Source organism: Hyperolius riggenbachi, chromosome 2, assembly GCF_040937935.1.
Source record: "Hyperolius riggenbachi isolate aHypRig1 chromosome 2, aHypRig1.pri, whole genome shotgun sequence".
Classification (NCBI taxonomy): Eukaryota; Metazoa; Chordata; class Amphibia; order Anura; family Hyperoliidae; genus Hyperolius; species Hyperolius riggenbachi.
The window spans coordinates 321,797,142-321,812,688 of NC_090647.1; the positions used below are offsets into that span (position 1 = coordinate 321,797,142).

General features: G+C 37.5%; 1 protein-coding gene across 1 annotated transcript in view; it reads right to left on the bottom strand.

Annotated features, from left to right (window-relative positions):
• The window catches only part of CRYBG2 (crystallin beta-gamma domain containing 2), a 138,632-nt gene that overhangs the window by 77,022 nt on the left and 46,063 nt on the right, over window positions 1-15,547 (bottom strand). The window contains exons 3-8 of the mRNA XM_068269229.1: window positions 15,001-15,048; window positions 14,753-14,871; window positions 10,787-10,955; window positions 9,950-10,089; window positions 8,484-8,610; window positions 8,317-8,352 (exon numbers count right to left, since the gene is read on the bottom strand). Of these exons, the coding sequence (XP_068125330.1) occupies window positions 8,317-8,352; window positions 8,484-8,610; window positions 9,950-10,089; window positions 10,787-10,955; window positions 14,753-14,871; window positions 15,001-15,048 (639 nt within the window). The remainder of the gene's footprint in view (window positions 1-8,316; window positions 8,353-8,483; window positions 8,611-9,949; window positions 10,090-10,786; window positions 10,956-14,752; window positions 14,872-15,000; window positions 15,049-15,547) is intronic.

Consider the following 15,547-nt stretch of genomic DNA (forward strand, 5'->3'; position numbering starts at 1 on the left):
GTTGGAAGGAGTATGTGAGGAGGTCCACAGAGAGGAGGTCCACCTCACTTTTTACTTAATTTCCCCCCTAGAAATCGCTAGACCCTAATAGACTGGAACTATTAAATAGGACATTGACATTCTGCTGTATTCTAGGGTATCAGTGACACATTGGGAATCAAAACGCATAGCATACATCAGCAGTAACATACTTTACCCCAGAGATCATTTTAGCAAGTGTTGTATACTTTTTTATTATCAGATGAATTTGGAGAGTATCTTTATATTGGCCAAAAGGGCGCTGCATACTAAAAAAGAAAAACCCTCACAGGGTGGCTTTGCCTATAGACAGTACTGAGCCTTAAAGGATAACTAAAGCGGGAGGGATATGGAGGCTGCCATATTGATTTCCTTTTAAGCATTACCAGTTCCCTGGCTATCCTGCTGATCCTCTGCCTCTAGTACTTTTAGCCATATACCCTGAACAAGCATGCAGCAAATCAGGTGTTTCTGATATTATTGTCAGATCTGACAAGATTAGCTGCATGCTTCTTTCTAATGTTTGCTGCAGCCTGTCTTGTCATGTCTGTTTGCTATAATTCTTATTTCAGATGTCTGTCTGCCTGCCTGGATTAGATCACATGGACCTGGCTAGCTATGACACCAATCCCCCAGAATCTTTTGCACCTATGGTTTGGAAAGAAAAAAAATCTCCCTGGCTCAATTTTACATTGGGGGCAGGGATTTCAAGACCATATGTGGAATAAGGACCCTTGGGGCGAGAAAATCATACTTTATTATGTGTGATTTTATATATCTTGGCAACTTTTTAGGATTCAAGCAAACTGTAATTTATAGTTTAAGGTACTCTATAAGGACCGGATCGATTTTCACCTTTCAGCGCTCCTCCCTTTCATTCCCTAATCTCTTAATCACTACTTATCACAACAAAATGATTTATATCTTGTTTTTTTCGCCACCAATTAGGCTTTCTTTAGGTGGTACATTTTGCTAAGAATTATTTTATTCTAAATGCATAAGAAACTTTTTTTTCAATTATCTCAGTTTTCTGCCATTATAGTTTTCAAATAAAATGTTCTACTGTAGATAAAACCCACACAATTTGCCCATTTGTTCCCGTTATTACAACGTGTAAAATTTTTCTCTAGTACATTGTATGGCGACAATATTTTATTTGAAAATAAAGGTGTATTTTTGTTGCTTTGCATCCATTCTAGGGTAAATATTTATGTATTTTTTAATAGTCTTTTTTTTAAGTATGTAAGTGTCTTATTTGTGTATCTTTGGGAGAGTGGGGGAGGTAAGGGGTTAATTTTAATGGTATGTGTTTATTGGAAAATAAAATGTATGTAGGTGTAATTTTATATTTGGCCACAAGATGTCCTTGCACTTTTTCTTCCTGCGTGTACTGTTAGTACGCGAACAGGAAGTAATTAGTAATAAGTAAGTAGTTATTAATGTGTTCCTAAGTTTGTCAAAATGACCGCAGGCATCTTATTGATGCCGGCGATCATTGACACAGGAACTTATATCAATGAATGGGAACGGAGTTCCTATTCATTGATCTCCCCACTAACGGCGGCGATGAGAACGCGTGCGGGAGTATGCACAGCGGCAGATGAATATCTACATCCCTGAGACTTCAGATGAAGTCCTGCAGGGCATAGATTTACTGCACGCTGTGCAGTAACTAGTTAAAGCAGCGGGGTCAGCTGTCAGAATTCTAGCGGTTTTATTTATGCAGGAAAAGATGTCATATGGATATGTGTTAAGTTTTAATGTTCTATGCAAAATTTCATTGTAAAGTGAAAAGTTAGAGTACTTTATATTGCTCTGTGACATAGCATATTCCAGGCTGTGAGGCCTATAAGATTATTCTAGTTACAAAAAGTCAGAGCATTCTTGTTTATGCTAGTGCGTGGCCTTGATATTTAAAGAGGCTTCTGTGTGAAGACAGAAAAGCAAGTTAAACTTACATTACTGCAGTAATTATAAATGCACATAATTATTACACACAGATATTATTAATCTAAATATTAATGATCAATACAGACCCTTTAAAGAAAGAAATAGTTATTGTTAAACCCTATATAATAGAATCTATTACTTTAAAATATATTTAAAAGCTAGTGATGATTTGGGTCTGTGAAACCTTATTGTGAGATTGTTTTAGTTTTAGAAGATGTTGACATGTTTCTTAGCTTGAAGGCCAAGGCCAGCAAGGAAATATAAACATTTCCCAGACAGAGAAAGTCAAACATGGAAGATATAAAATATAAAACAAGGGGTTTTCCCAATTAGTTAAAGATGACTCCATGATGCCACCTGGTGTCAACATTATTAATACTGTTTGTTATTTGTTATGAAAGGCTGATCTCTGCCGGTTGAAATTAGATATTTATTTCTTCATCAGAAAGACAAATATATGGAAAAGGATTTTATATTATCAAGATTGAATGTGCAATTATTTCTTTTATGATTCATTGTTTTAAGAAGAATTATATAATAAGCTTTATATTTAAATAAGTATATTAGAAGCCCTGTATGTTTTAATAAGCCTTAAATTGCTGAAGGCTCTTACAGGTCTGTGTATAGGGTCAACCTGACCTGGGAAAGTACAGACACATTCTAAAAACTAATTAGCAGCGAACACTTTATCAGAAATGCGTCATAAATGACATTGTTTAGTCTCCATGTCTGGGTCAGCCAACAGACAAGATGGCTGTTGACGTCCATTTTTAATTAAGTGCGTCAGAAATGACCCTATATCAAATGTCAAGCACTCCAAATGACGTAAATTCCCACAAGATAAGGTAATTAAGAATTTATAAACAATAATATTGTGACTTAGGAAATCAAAACATGATAAAGCATTGACGCACGGAAGTTTTAGCCAATCAGAACCTGGGATCCAGGGAAGTTCCAGATTAGGCAGCCATATTGCCTCCAGCCCCTATAAAGGTAGGAGCTGTAAGCTCATAGTTTGCAGAAGCCCAACAATCTCCTGAGAAGACACATGAGGCAGAAGCTACCTTCCCACAAGTGGTTCTAGATGCTGAAGAGATGACAGAGAAGGGGTAATATGCTTAATATTCTGGTGATTTACTTTATTAATTTTTCAGCATTAAGTTTTATTAAGATGTTAGCAAGAAGTTTTTTAGAAGCTATTTTTTATGTTATTTCTTTAAGAAGATTACTACAAGTTTTACACAGCTACTAGATACATAGCTATTGATACAGATGAGACTACGTTTGATCTTATTCTACATAACACAACTGTTATATTCTTTTTTGAATGTACTTGGAAGATTGATTAATGCTTGGCTATAAAGGCCTTGATGAGATGGAATACTGTTAGAAGGAAACACTACTTGGAACTGTTCATATTTTGTATATATGCTGTATGATAAGCAAATACAATTTTTATATAAAATCATACACTGAGTGCTCTGATTCATTTCAAGGTATACCGTCAATCTATAATTACTGTTATAGAGGGTTCAGACCCCACTATGCCGGATTTATATGATAGCAACGCTTTAAGGGCTGTTCCTTTACTGAGTTAGCAATCATGAAAAAGGCAAAAAGCGCTCAGGTTTTTGACAGTTGGCGCCCAACAGTTGATGGTTATCTTGATTGTTATCTTGAAATATACTTTCTATGGTGGAAATATAGACCATAGTTTTCTATCGCGATAAGAGAATAAAAAAGTACTTATATACTCAAATATAGAGTTGGATATGCATATGAAGCATCCAAAAATCTGAAGCAAAGAAGGAAGATATTCTTATGCTTTAAAATCTCATAGAAGAGAATTGCTAATGAGCACACTCAGTTTATGGTCTATGAAAAGACTTAGAAGAGAGAATAAATACTTTGGCCTATTGAACCTGAGAAAAGGAATAGCGCTACATGTATTTTTCTGACAAAATGAAGCAGATTATATTGGAGCAGCATACTGAAGCAGAGTATATAGCTATACATTGTGAAAACGGCTACCTTAGAAGTGCAGAAAACTTTTTGAAACAAGCTCAGTGAAAAAAAAAAGGGAGAGAACAGTTTTTGTTAAACATAGAACATTTTTTTATATACGTAAGAGATTCTACTATCAAGAGAATTAACATTGTTTTTTTATACTAGAGAATTGAACAGACTTTGATGAAAGCAAAAGCTCCTATAAATAACATTTTTGAGAAAAAAAAAGAGAGAAAAATCCTGTTTTAAAGATGTATGGCTCTTTAAATGTAGAAGACTGCAGATACAAGACAAGTTACAACAGACATAAATGAGATGTGAGAAGAAATGTTTGTTTTTATTTTTGTATTATTTTTATGAGAACAAGAATCTTTAGTGTATGGTTAGCACTACCAGATGCCGACACAGGAGAAGACAAGACAATCCTCCAACTGACAGCAACACAACATGCATTAAGAATAGACTTAAAGAGATATGACACTTGATTTTTTTTTCTCTCGAGACTATGAATGAAAGATTTTTTTTATATATATGACTGCTGATCTCAGTTTTTTTGTTGAAGATAAGAAAGAAAGAAAAAAAAGCCCACTACAGTCTTTTTATATAGAAGTTAATCAACAATTATGCCAAGAAGGAAATAGAAGAAGAATGCACTAGTGAAGATTCAAGTTTTTTTTATTTTTTTTTGTTTTTAAGTTTTTTTCATGAGAAGCTAAAGGAGTAATGAAGACTCAGATATAGCAGCTGCCATGTTTAGATGTAACAGATGAATATACAGAAGTGACCGTTAAACAAGGTTTATAATTTTTATAGTCCTAGCCTCAAGGGGGGAAATCTCTACTTATTTTTGAGGCTAGATCCTATTAAGAAGCATCAAGAGAGACTCTATTTTTGTGATGACATTATACTAAGAAGGTTTGACTACAGAAGAATTGAAAATGTTGCTATTGAAGCTTGGAAGTCTCACAAGATAATCTCTTTTGTCTAACCCAAAGAAGACTCCAAACAAGCATTCTTTGCAGGCACCCAGAAGAAACCCGCTAAGATAAGCGATGAAAGCTACATGCTAGAAGACTATGCAAAGATATCGACATGAAGACAAGCCATTGAATGAGGCTATGTTATAAGAAGCTCTGATCTGAAAACAGCTGAAGAAGAAACAATTGGAACTGGAGTAACCAGAGAAGTGTGAGGGCTAATAAGTACTTTTACGTCTTTAACAACTCCAACCACTGGTTGACGCACCAGCTGAGAGAAGATCGAGACAAAACTAAGAGAAAAGTGGGCCTGAAGGAATACAAGAGAAGAAGACCAGACAGAAGAAGACACCAGGTTAAAAGATAAATGAGATTATCAGGTGGGTGAAGAGAGAGCATTAGAAGATGAAAATGGAGATATTCAGTTTTTACAGATAAATCTGATGAACTATAAGAGGACAAGATTTTTGACATAGAAAATACCAGAAGTTGAGTGAAAGAAGGTTTTGATAGACATTTGAAACTACAATAGAGACTGTTACATCATATCAAGATTTCAAGATCAAGACTAAGATGTCAAGATTATCCAGTTTTAGAAGAAGACAGCCAATGTGGAAGTTTTTGAAAAAGACTGATAGATATTCTATTTTTGATTCCGTATATGAAGAAGATGTGGAAGATATAGATTTTTCTACCTATGCAGCGATATACTGCCATGCTACAAATACAGAAGCAGATGCAATAAAGACTTATGAGAAGTTACAGGAAGAAAGCCATACTACAGGAGAAACAAGGAGATAACTGTTCTCAATAATGACATACAGCAATCAAGCTGGTTCTATAGAAGACTGCACTAAACTACATTATATGTACAAGATGATTAAAGGCCTAATGTGAAGAATGAAGCCTAGATTGATGAAGACTTTTTTAAATACATGAAGAAGAAATGAAGTTATGTACACCAAGAGACTGGAAGAGAAATCCATGCCTTAGGTAATCTACTGATGAAGTTCAAGAAGAACAGTTTCAAGATGATACTCTATTCAAGAAGTGTGACGCTGAGGACAACAGTTTACTAAAGTGATGAACAACCGATGACAAGAGAAAATGTTTTTGTAAATGGACAAGTATTTACTTACTGATGTCAAGCTATGATAAAAGCCATGATACACATGAAGCTACAAATGAAGGCATGTATATGCTATTTATAGACTTTAATACACAGCTTAAAAGAAAGTTTTTTTTATTTCAGAAGAAGAAAATGAACACTTTTCAAAGAGAAGACATATCTCAACATTTACAGAAAATGGATAATACTACTTTGATTTTTACAAGACAAACTAAGATGAACTTAAGAAAAGGCATAAGCAAGAAGAGAAGGAACCTGCTGTTATAAGTGTGAACGCTAGAGCAAACTAGTAAGAATGCACCCAGCACCATATAGCATCAATAATATTTTTCTTTTTGAACCACAAGTGGGAAGGTAGTAGTGAGTTAGTTAGTTTTTTTTGTATTAACAAGCTTTATTGATCAGATCAACAATTATACAAAGCTTTTAAAAGCAGAACAAATAAAACATAGGGTATTAACATACCAACTAGAAGACCAGAAAAAAAATATATATATATATGGGGGAGCATCTGAAGGACATAGCACAGATAGTTGGGCCGTCCGGCCTGGGAAATGGGGTACCTGGAACCTCCTTCTGAGATCCCAGGGGTCAGTCCATCCTATCTGATCTTAGTGTAAAAATATATTGCTCCCTCTAACACATACGTCAAGCTAAAAGGAAAAAAAAAAAAAAAAAAAAAAAAAAGAACAACATACATAAAAGCAAGAGACAGAAAAAAAAAAAAGGAAAGAAGGAACGAGCAATCCAGATACATTCCTGCTTAAGGTGTCTGGTATCAAGAGTCCTGAATAATTTCAATCCTGTACATCATACTATAATGAATAAACACATATGTCCGAGGGAAATTAAGCACTCCTATATGTTTTCCAGGGTTCCCAAATGAGATCAAATCTTGTCATATTCTCAATGATATAAAAATAAATCCGATCCATTATCATCATTAGGTCTAGACGTTGGGTAACTAGTGATAAGTGAGTTAGTTTTTTTATGCTGAAAATTCACCAGAATGTTGCATATTACTTTTTTGTGTTTTCCCCTTCTCTCCTCTTCCTTTTTATTTTTTCTCATAGGTGCTGAGAACAATATCAATTATCCGCAAAAATGCCCATACAATGGGGTTTGCTGTACCTGATACATTTAATGACTACAAAAGCTGAAGTTTGCAACTTACAGGAAGACTTCAAAAATAAATTGAACTTGATGCATCAACAGTATGCCCAGCGCCTGAACAAGAGTGACTGCTGGATTTGCTCATACAGCCTTTATCCTTGAAGATGATGCCCAACCTAGCCATTCCAGTACTATCTGAAGAGTTGGAAACCAGAGTGTCCGGAGGAAACCCACACAGACACAGAGAGCACATACAAACTCCTTTCAGACCCAGCACTGCAAGGCGAGAGCACTAACCCCTACGCCACTGCACTGTTCACATGAAGTTAAAGAAAAATATTCTTCAGAAATGTTCAAATATGCAATACATGGACAATTAAAAGAGAAAATCCAATTCACCAGAATAAAGGACAGTTTAACATTTGTTTGCATTCCAAGAGAGATGAAAATATCCTAAATGATGAAAAGATATGTTCAGCAAGGGACTATCGTAAATCTGCACACAGCTCTGCATAGTGAATGAAACTGTACTAAATTGCAACCCGACTGATAATGAAAATAATACAACGTTCCATTTAATAATACAACTTGTAGATGACCGTTGTTACTCATCCTTTTCAAGTGACACTGAAGCAAAAAAAAAAAGTATGATATAATGAATATTATGTGTAGTAAGGATAATTAATAGAACATTTGTAGCAAAGAAAACATTCTCATATTTTTATTTTCAGTTATATAGCTTTTTTTCTATAACATTGCATCATTCTCTAATATTTGCAGTTTCCAAACTACACCCTGCATTTTAAACTATGAAACAGAGCAGAGCTAAAGCTGAAGCGGTTTTTCACTGTTTCTTTGATGTATAAATGCTTCAGAAAATAGCATCGCATCGCTTTTGCATAGATAACAAATGAAGTTTCTTAACTCTTCCTGTATTGGAAACAGTATGAGACTCATATCTGTGCTACTAATATTATATTTCTTAGCTGTACTACCCATATAGTTCATTATATCATAAGTTTATTTTCACTTCAGATTCCCTTTAATACATATTTATAAAGTGAAGCGGGAGAAATTAAACAAATGCACAACTACATATACTTCTTGTTTGATGCTACTCACTTTAGGATCATTAGGTTTCTCCACTGTGGGTCCTCCCTACAAAAGAAATATACATATTTAACTTTTAAAGAAATGCACTGCTTCTGCCTTTAGACAATATCAAGCATAGGCTATAGATTGATAGCATAGAAAGAAAAGGACAACAATATACTGTAAAGTAAACTTACAATTCGGGCAGGCTGTAGGGAGCATACATGCGAGTCCTGCCCATGCCAGGCTTTTCTGTTTGGATATCCGCCAGGCTCCAGTATGTAAGGATCCCCTTCAAAGAATGGCCTACTGTACACTAGCCAGCTGTGGAAGACATATAAGATAAGGCAGTTTTACTCACTGTGCTTTTACATTTCTTGTATATAGATTTTACTGGCCAGTTAAAGGATACCTGAATTGACAAGTGACATAATGAGATAATAAACATAAGCACATACAGTACTAGTCCAACTAACACCTTGTCTGAGGCCCCTTTCTCCTCTGTGAATGAGGCAGTCAAACAGAAAGTCGAATTTAGCTGGCTGTCCTCAAAAGTAAAGAGAAGCCAAAAAACCTTTATCTGGCTGAGGAAACAATGCTGATAAGGCTTTAGTGCTGAAAAGTTCAAAGGGTCATTACTGCTGTTTGTTTTGCAGCCGAATGAGGCTCCCTGCACACTGCAAATCCGTTTTCCGATTCCGATTCCGTTTCCGATTCCGATTCCGTTTCCGATTTTCCTTGAATACATTCAACAGAAAAACGGATCAAAAAACGCAGCATGCAGTTAAGATTAAAAATCTGAATCGGAATCGGATGTAAAAACAGATTAAAAATCTGAATCTGAATCTGATTTGCTTGCAGTGTGCAAGAGGCCTGAAGCACATTTTTACATCAGATTGTCATAGCTGCTATTTAGAACGCAATCTTACAAATTCAGATCTTAAACTGAGATTGAATGTTTGCAGACATGTATTGTGCATTTGTATTAAGTTCTCATGACCACATTTCCAAAAATTCCAAACTGAAAGTACTGAATGTATATTATATTTATCTAATTATTTATAGATACAGCAAATCACATTGTCCCTATTACTGCAGGAACACTCAGGTGCTAGGAATCCTGCAGGTGCTGCAGCTGGAACTTAGCATACACATACATAGCTGATCATGTATTAGTACCATCATTTCATCGTTTCATTATTGGGGAAAAGGGCTTTTTTTTAACAATAAAATAACAATATTAAAATAATAAAAATAAAAACGGATTACTCTTTAAGTTGCACATAGACTTGAAACTCAAGTCTGCAGGTCATAGTCTGGCAATTATCTCCAGCAATCCTCCCATCTGCAGACATTGCAGAACATTGCTAGTCTTACCCAACAAACTTCAGCTGGTGATGTGCCAAAGCAGCATTGAATGGAGTTAATAAATGCAATGTTCAGTAGGTTGCCATGGTTACCAATAAAACTGCTTCTCCAAAAAGAATCCACAAAATTGCCCTCTTTATTTACAATATGTATGTATATGCAGTATATACTGTATGTATGTATTTATAATGTGTATGGACATCATAATATCCTTAAAATGACCTGACCTCCATTTATAAACCGTCACATACACCACCCACAACTATATTTCCCCACTTAGGCAGAAGTCACTTACAGCCCACTGTGCACAATGATGGATTCTGTCTTTGTTGGCTGGCCATTAACTCGTGCATCAGTTGTAGGTCCAATGATTGTCACCTTGTCACCCTCTCCATTTTCTTCCATAAACAAACTTATACGTGGCACTTGGAAATCCTAAACATAAAGGAACCATAGCCAGTTAATTATATTGTTTCACTGATGCTAATACTTATTGATGCTTTTTTAATACAAGTTTACTTACAGTTATCAAAAACATCACCCAAATAGCAACAACAACATCTGTATTCACCAGACCATTTAAAGGGCAACTAACCTGACACTAAATCTTTAAAGAGACTCTGAAACAAAAATGTCATCCTTTTTTCTACTATCCTACAAGTTCCTAAACCTATTCTAATGTGCTCTGGCTTACTGCAGCACTTTCTACTATCACCGTCTCTGTAATAAATCAATGTATCTTTCCCCTGTCAGATTTGTCGCCCTGTGTCTGGAAGGCTGCCAACTCTTCAGTGTTGTTGATCTGTTCTGCACGCCCCCCTCCAGGCCCCCTCTATGCACACTCCTGTGTGTTGTTTAACAGGAAACATCCATATCACTCTCAGTTAAGGTTCCCTTTAAGTATTTATAGTATGTACTTATTGCCGTTATGTTTTGGGGTGGGGGAGCGGGGTCTTGTGGCCTGTGCAGTCCCATGGCTCTACAACTGAACATATATTCGTACACACAATACATGGTCTGACTCTTCCCATATTTTCTTCTCATGAAAATGATAAACCAACTGGGCAGCCTGCCATATTTTCTTAGTTTTAAATAAATAGTTTCTAATAAGTTTTAAATAACTTTTACTCACCCGAACCACATGGCGCAATGAGCCAATCCAAAACTTTTCTTTTGTTATACTATCTGCTACATTTTCAGATGTGGTTTCAACAACCTCCCAAGGACAGGACAGGTCAGTGTCCCCTTCTGTAAGCATAACACGCCTGCCACAGAACAGTGGCTTTTCATACAAGAGCCACCTGTAGTAAGACAGAGAGATTTATGAGTGACTACCCTGTAACTTCAAGTTATTAATGAGAAATACACAAGGAAAACTGAGCATGAGATAATAGGATTCAGACAAAAATAATAACCAGCAGACCTGGCCCCAGGGAAGAATACAGTCTGTGAAGTACAATAATTTTGTTCTGTCTGTAACTGCAAAGCCTCTTAGGCTCCTCACATGTTTGGTTACTGGCTACATTTGTACAGACAAAATTAAAACCTATTGCAGAATGTGGCACAATGTCTCACCACGGTAGCTGTTTTGTTTTAGGTTTGGACAAAGAATGACACTGCTGCCAGTATGACAACACATAAAAGTTCAAGCACTTTTATGTCATTGTGCTTTCTGTCACATTCTGCTGTGAGGAAAACATTCTGACTGCTGTATCTCTGAGAGGCCTTCATACTTATGTTCATTTTGCTGAAGGAGGTGACCGGTTTATTCTAATGACTAGAGATGAGCGTAATGACCTAATTACGATTTTGCGAAATTTCGCGTAATTAGTGTAATTACGATTATGGCCGTAAGTACATAATCGTAATGAAGAAGGATTTCGCGAAATTTCGCGTAAGCGTAATTTTCGCGTAATTTTCGCATTACAGTCGTATCATGCCGTAATTTCGCATTAAACGCTACCGTAATTTCGTGTTAAACCGTAACGCTCCGTATAATATAAAAAAGCCGCCGACTTTAAGGGTTAATAGCAAAGCCCCCTTAAATGCTAAGAGCCTCAAATTTGGAGAATATATTAAGGAGAGCAGGAGGAATAAAAGGAAACATTTTTTTTTCAAAAAGACCTTATAGTTTTTGAGAAAATCGATGTTAAAGTTTCAAAGGAAAAATGTAAACATTTAAAAACCCGCTGACTTTAACGGTTAATAGCAAAGCCTGCTTAAAGTTTAGGAACACCAAATTCCCAGGGTATATTAAGGGGATCAGTGGGAATAAGAGGAAAAATTTTTTTTTCAAAAAGACCTTATAGTTTTTGAGAAAATCGATTTTTAAGTTTCAAGGGCGAAAATGTCTTTTAAATGCGGAAAATGTCAGTTTTTTTTGCACAGGTAACAATAGTGTATTATTTTCATAGATTCCCCCAAGTGGGAAGAGTTTTACTTACTTCGTTCTGAGTGTGGGAAATATAAAAAAAAAACGACGTGGGGTCCCCCCTCCCAGACCTCTTTAACCCCTTGTCCCCCATGCAGGCTGGGATAGCCAGAATGCGGAGCACCGGCCGCGTGGGGCTCCGCACCCTGACTATACCAGCCCGCATGGTCCATGGATTGGGGGGTCTCGGAAGGGGAGGGGCAGCCAAGCTTTCCCCTCCCCCTCCGAGCCCTTGTCCAATCCAAGGACAAGGGGCTCTTCTCCACCTCCGATGGGCGGTGGAGGTGGAGGCCGCGATTTCCTGGGTGGGGGGTTCATGGTGGAATCTGGGAGTCCCCTTTAAAAAGGGGTCCCCCAGATGCCCACCCCCCTCCCAGGAGAAATGAGTATAGAGGTACTTGTAGTACCCCTTACCCATTTCCTTTAAGAGTTAAAAGTAAATAAACACACAAACACATAGAAAAAGTATTTTAATTGAACAAAAAACATAACCACGAAAAAAGTCCTTTAATATTCTTAATTAACCATTAATACTTACCTGTCCCTTTAAATAAATGATCCCACGCAATATCCTCGGAAATGTTCTATCAGTTACAATGTAACAAAGTTATTATGTAACAACTTTGTTACATTGTAACTACGCCGCACCCGACGCCACTCGCCGCTCAGCCGCCGCATACGCGTCCGTGCAGGACGCTAAGTCCCCGCAGCTCCCGCTGTCCACCCCGCCCACATCTGTCACCCACATGTCACCCACATGTGGGTGACATGTGGGTGACATGTGGGAGAGGCGGGGAGGGCAGCGGAGCCGGCGGGGACTTAGCGTCCTGCACGGACCCGACAGAGCTCTGAGCTATATAGCTCAGAGCTCTGAGAAGCATCTTTGTATTTGGGCTCCAAGGAGCCCCATTGGTCCTTAGCAGACCAATGGGGTTCCTTCAAATCAGAAGGAACCCCATTGGTCTGCTAAGGACCAATGGGGCTCCTTGGAGCCCAAATACAAAGATGCTTTCGAGAGCTCTGAGCTATAGCTCAGAGCTCTGTCGGGTCCTGCAGCGCAGACGCGGCGGCGGCGGTGAGTGACGTCGGGTGCGGCGTAGTTACAATGTAACAAAGTTGTTATATTGTAATAACTTTGTTACATTGTAACTGATAGAACATTTCCGAGGATATTGCGTGGGATCATTTATTTAAAGGGACAGGTAAGTATTAATGGTTAATTAAGAATATTAAAGGACTTTTTTCGTGGTTATGTTTTTTGTTCAATTAAAATACTTTTTCTATGTGTTTGTGTGTTTATTTACTTTTAACTCTTAAAGGAAATGGGTAAGGGGTACTACAAGTACCTCTATACTCATTTCTCCTGGGAGGGGGGTGGGCATCTGGGGGACCCCTTTTTAAAGGGGACTCCCAGATTCCACCATGAACCCCCCACCCAGGAAATCGCGGCCTCCTCCTCCACCGCCCATCGGAGGTGGAGAAGAGCCCCTTGTCCTTGGATTGGACAAGGGCTCGGAGGGGGAGGGGAAAGCTTGGCTGCCCCTCCCCTTCCGAGACCCCCCAATCCATGGACCATGCGGGCTGGTATAGTCAGGGTGCGGAGCCCCACGCGGCCGGTGCTCCGCATTCTGGCTATCCCAGCCTGCATGGGGGACAAGGGGTTAAAGAGGTCTGGGAGGGGGGACCCCACGTCGTTTTTTTTTTATATTTCCCACACTCAGAACGAAGTAAGTAAAACTCTTCCCACTTGGGGGAATCTATGAAAATAATACACTATTGTTACCTGTGCAAAAAAAACTGACATTTTCCGCATTTAAAAGACATTTTTGCCCATGAAACTTAAAAATCGATTTTCTCAAAAACTATAAGGTGTTTTTGAAAAAAAAATTTTTCCTCTTATTCCCACTGATCCCCTTAATATACCCTAGGAATTTGGTGTTCCTAAACTTTAAGCAGGCTTTGCTATTAACCGTTAAAGTCGGCGGGTTTTTAAATGTATACATTTTTACTTTGAAACTTTAACATCGATTTTCTCAAAAACTATAAGGTCTTTTTGAAAAAAAAATTTTCCTCTTATTCCTCCTGATCTCCTTAATATATTCTCCAAATTTGAGGCTCTTAGCATTTAAGGGGGCTTTACTATTAACCCTTAAAGTCGGCGGCTTTTTTATATTATACGGAGCGTTACGGTTTAACGCGAAATTACGGTAGCGTTTAATGCGAAATTACGGCATGAACGAAACGCGAAATTTCGCGTTGAAAATTACGCTTACGGTATTTTCAATTACGATTTTAATGGCAATTTCGCTACGCTAATTTCGCATCGTAATCGCAAATTTCGCATGCGTAATTATAGTAATGCGAAATTACGAAAATTTCAGCTCAACTCTACTAATGACCAATAAAAAATGAGCAATGTGAAGGGAGCAGGTGTTACACATGGCTAGAGCAACACACAGGCCACAGTCTGAGCAACCAATGTAGAAAATCCAATTCGAGTATGAAGAATACATAATCTATGCCTCACACTCTTGACACCACCAAAGGAAGTTTTCTCCAATCACAGAATCCTTCCTTGACTGTACAAGTCATTCAGATATACCTATTTGTGAAAAGGCATGTAATCTTTTCATGTTATACCTATCATACACCACTTATGACACTTACCCTCCTCGAATAATACTGACAGAAATTGTTCCCTGCAGCTCCCAGTCACTTGTGTTTGAGACATCGCTGTAGATTTCATGACTTTTGCCCCTGAATCCAGGCTCAGAAAACAAAACAATCTGTAGATGAAAAACATACATGTTGCTAGGTTGCTAATGCAACTATAGTTTGCCTTTAATGAACCACACTGTTAGCTCAAGGCCCTCTATTATGAACTAGTAATTTAGAGAAGACGGTACAATGTTTACCTTTCCTGGCCGTGGATTCAGCTTTCCATGACTCTTTCCAGGGTGATTCTGAAACAACAAAAAAATCCCATTACCAACTAATTTCTCATAGGAAATCCACTTATGAAATACTGAAAAGAAAGAGCAACTGGATATATTTACACAGATATGAAAATATAAATAAGGGTAAAATAAATTATTCCACATATAATTGACAACAGCTAATTAAAGAGAATTTATCACTTACAGTCCAAGACTGTTTGTATAAATTGCTTTCATATCACCATGCAATCATATCATATTGTTTGCTAAGCAGCAATGCGTTAGTAAAAAGCAGCTCAGGAGCTTTCATAAGGTAATCTTCCTAAACAAGGCTACCTCAAAGAAGTATTGGGGGAGCATGACATAATTTGTAGTGTGTAAATGATGCATGCAGAAGAAGAGAGCATAGGCACATGCACGGCATATATCATAATGCAGGAAATGCTAGCGTAAGGCAAGGAAAGCAGTTTATTTTGGCATTTGCAGAGCTCATCAGGAATTATGCATAGGTGGGTTTCCTTTAATT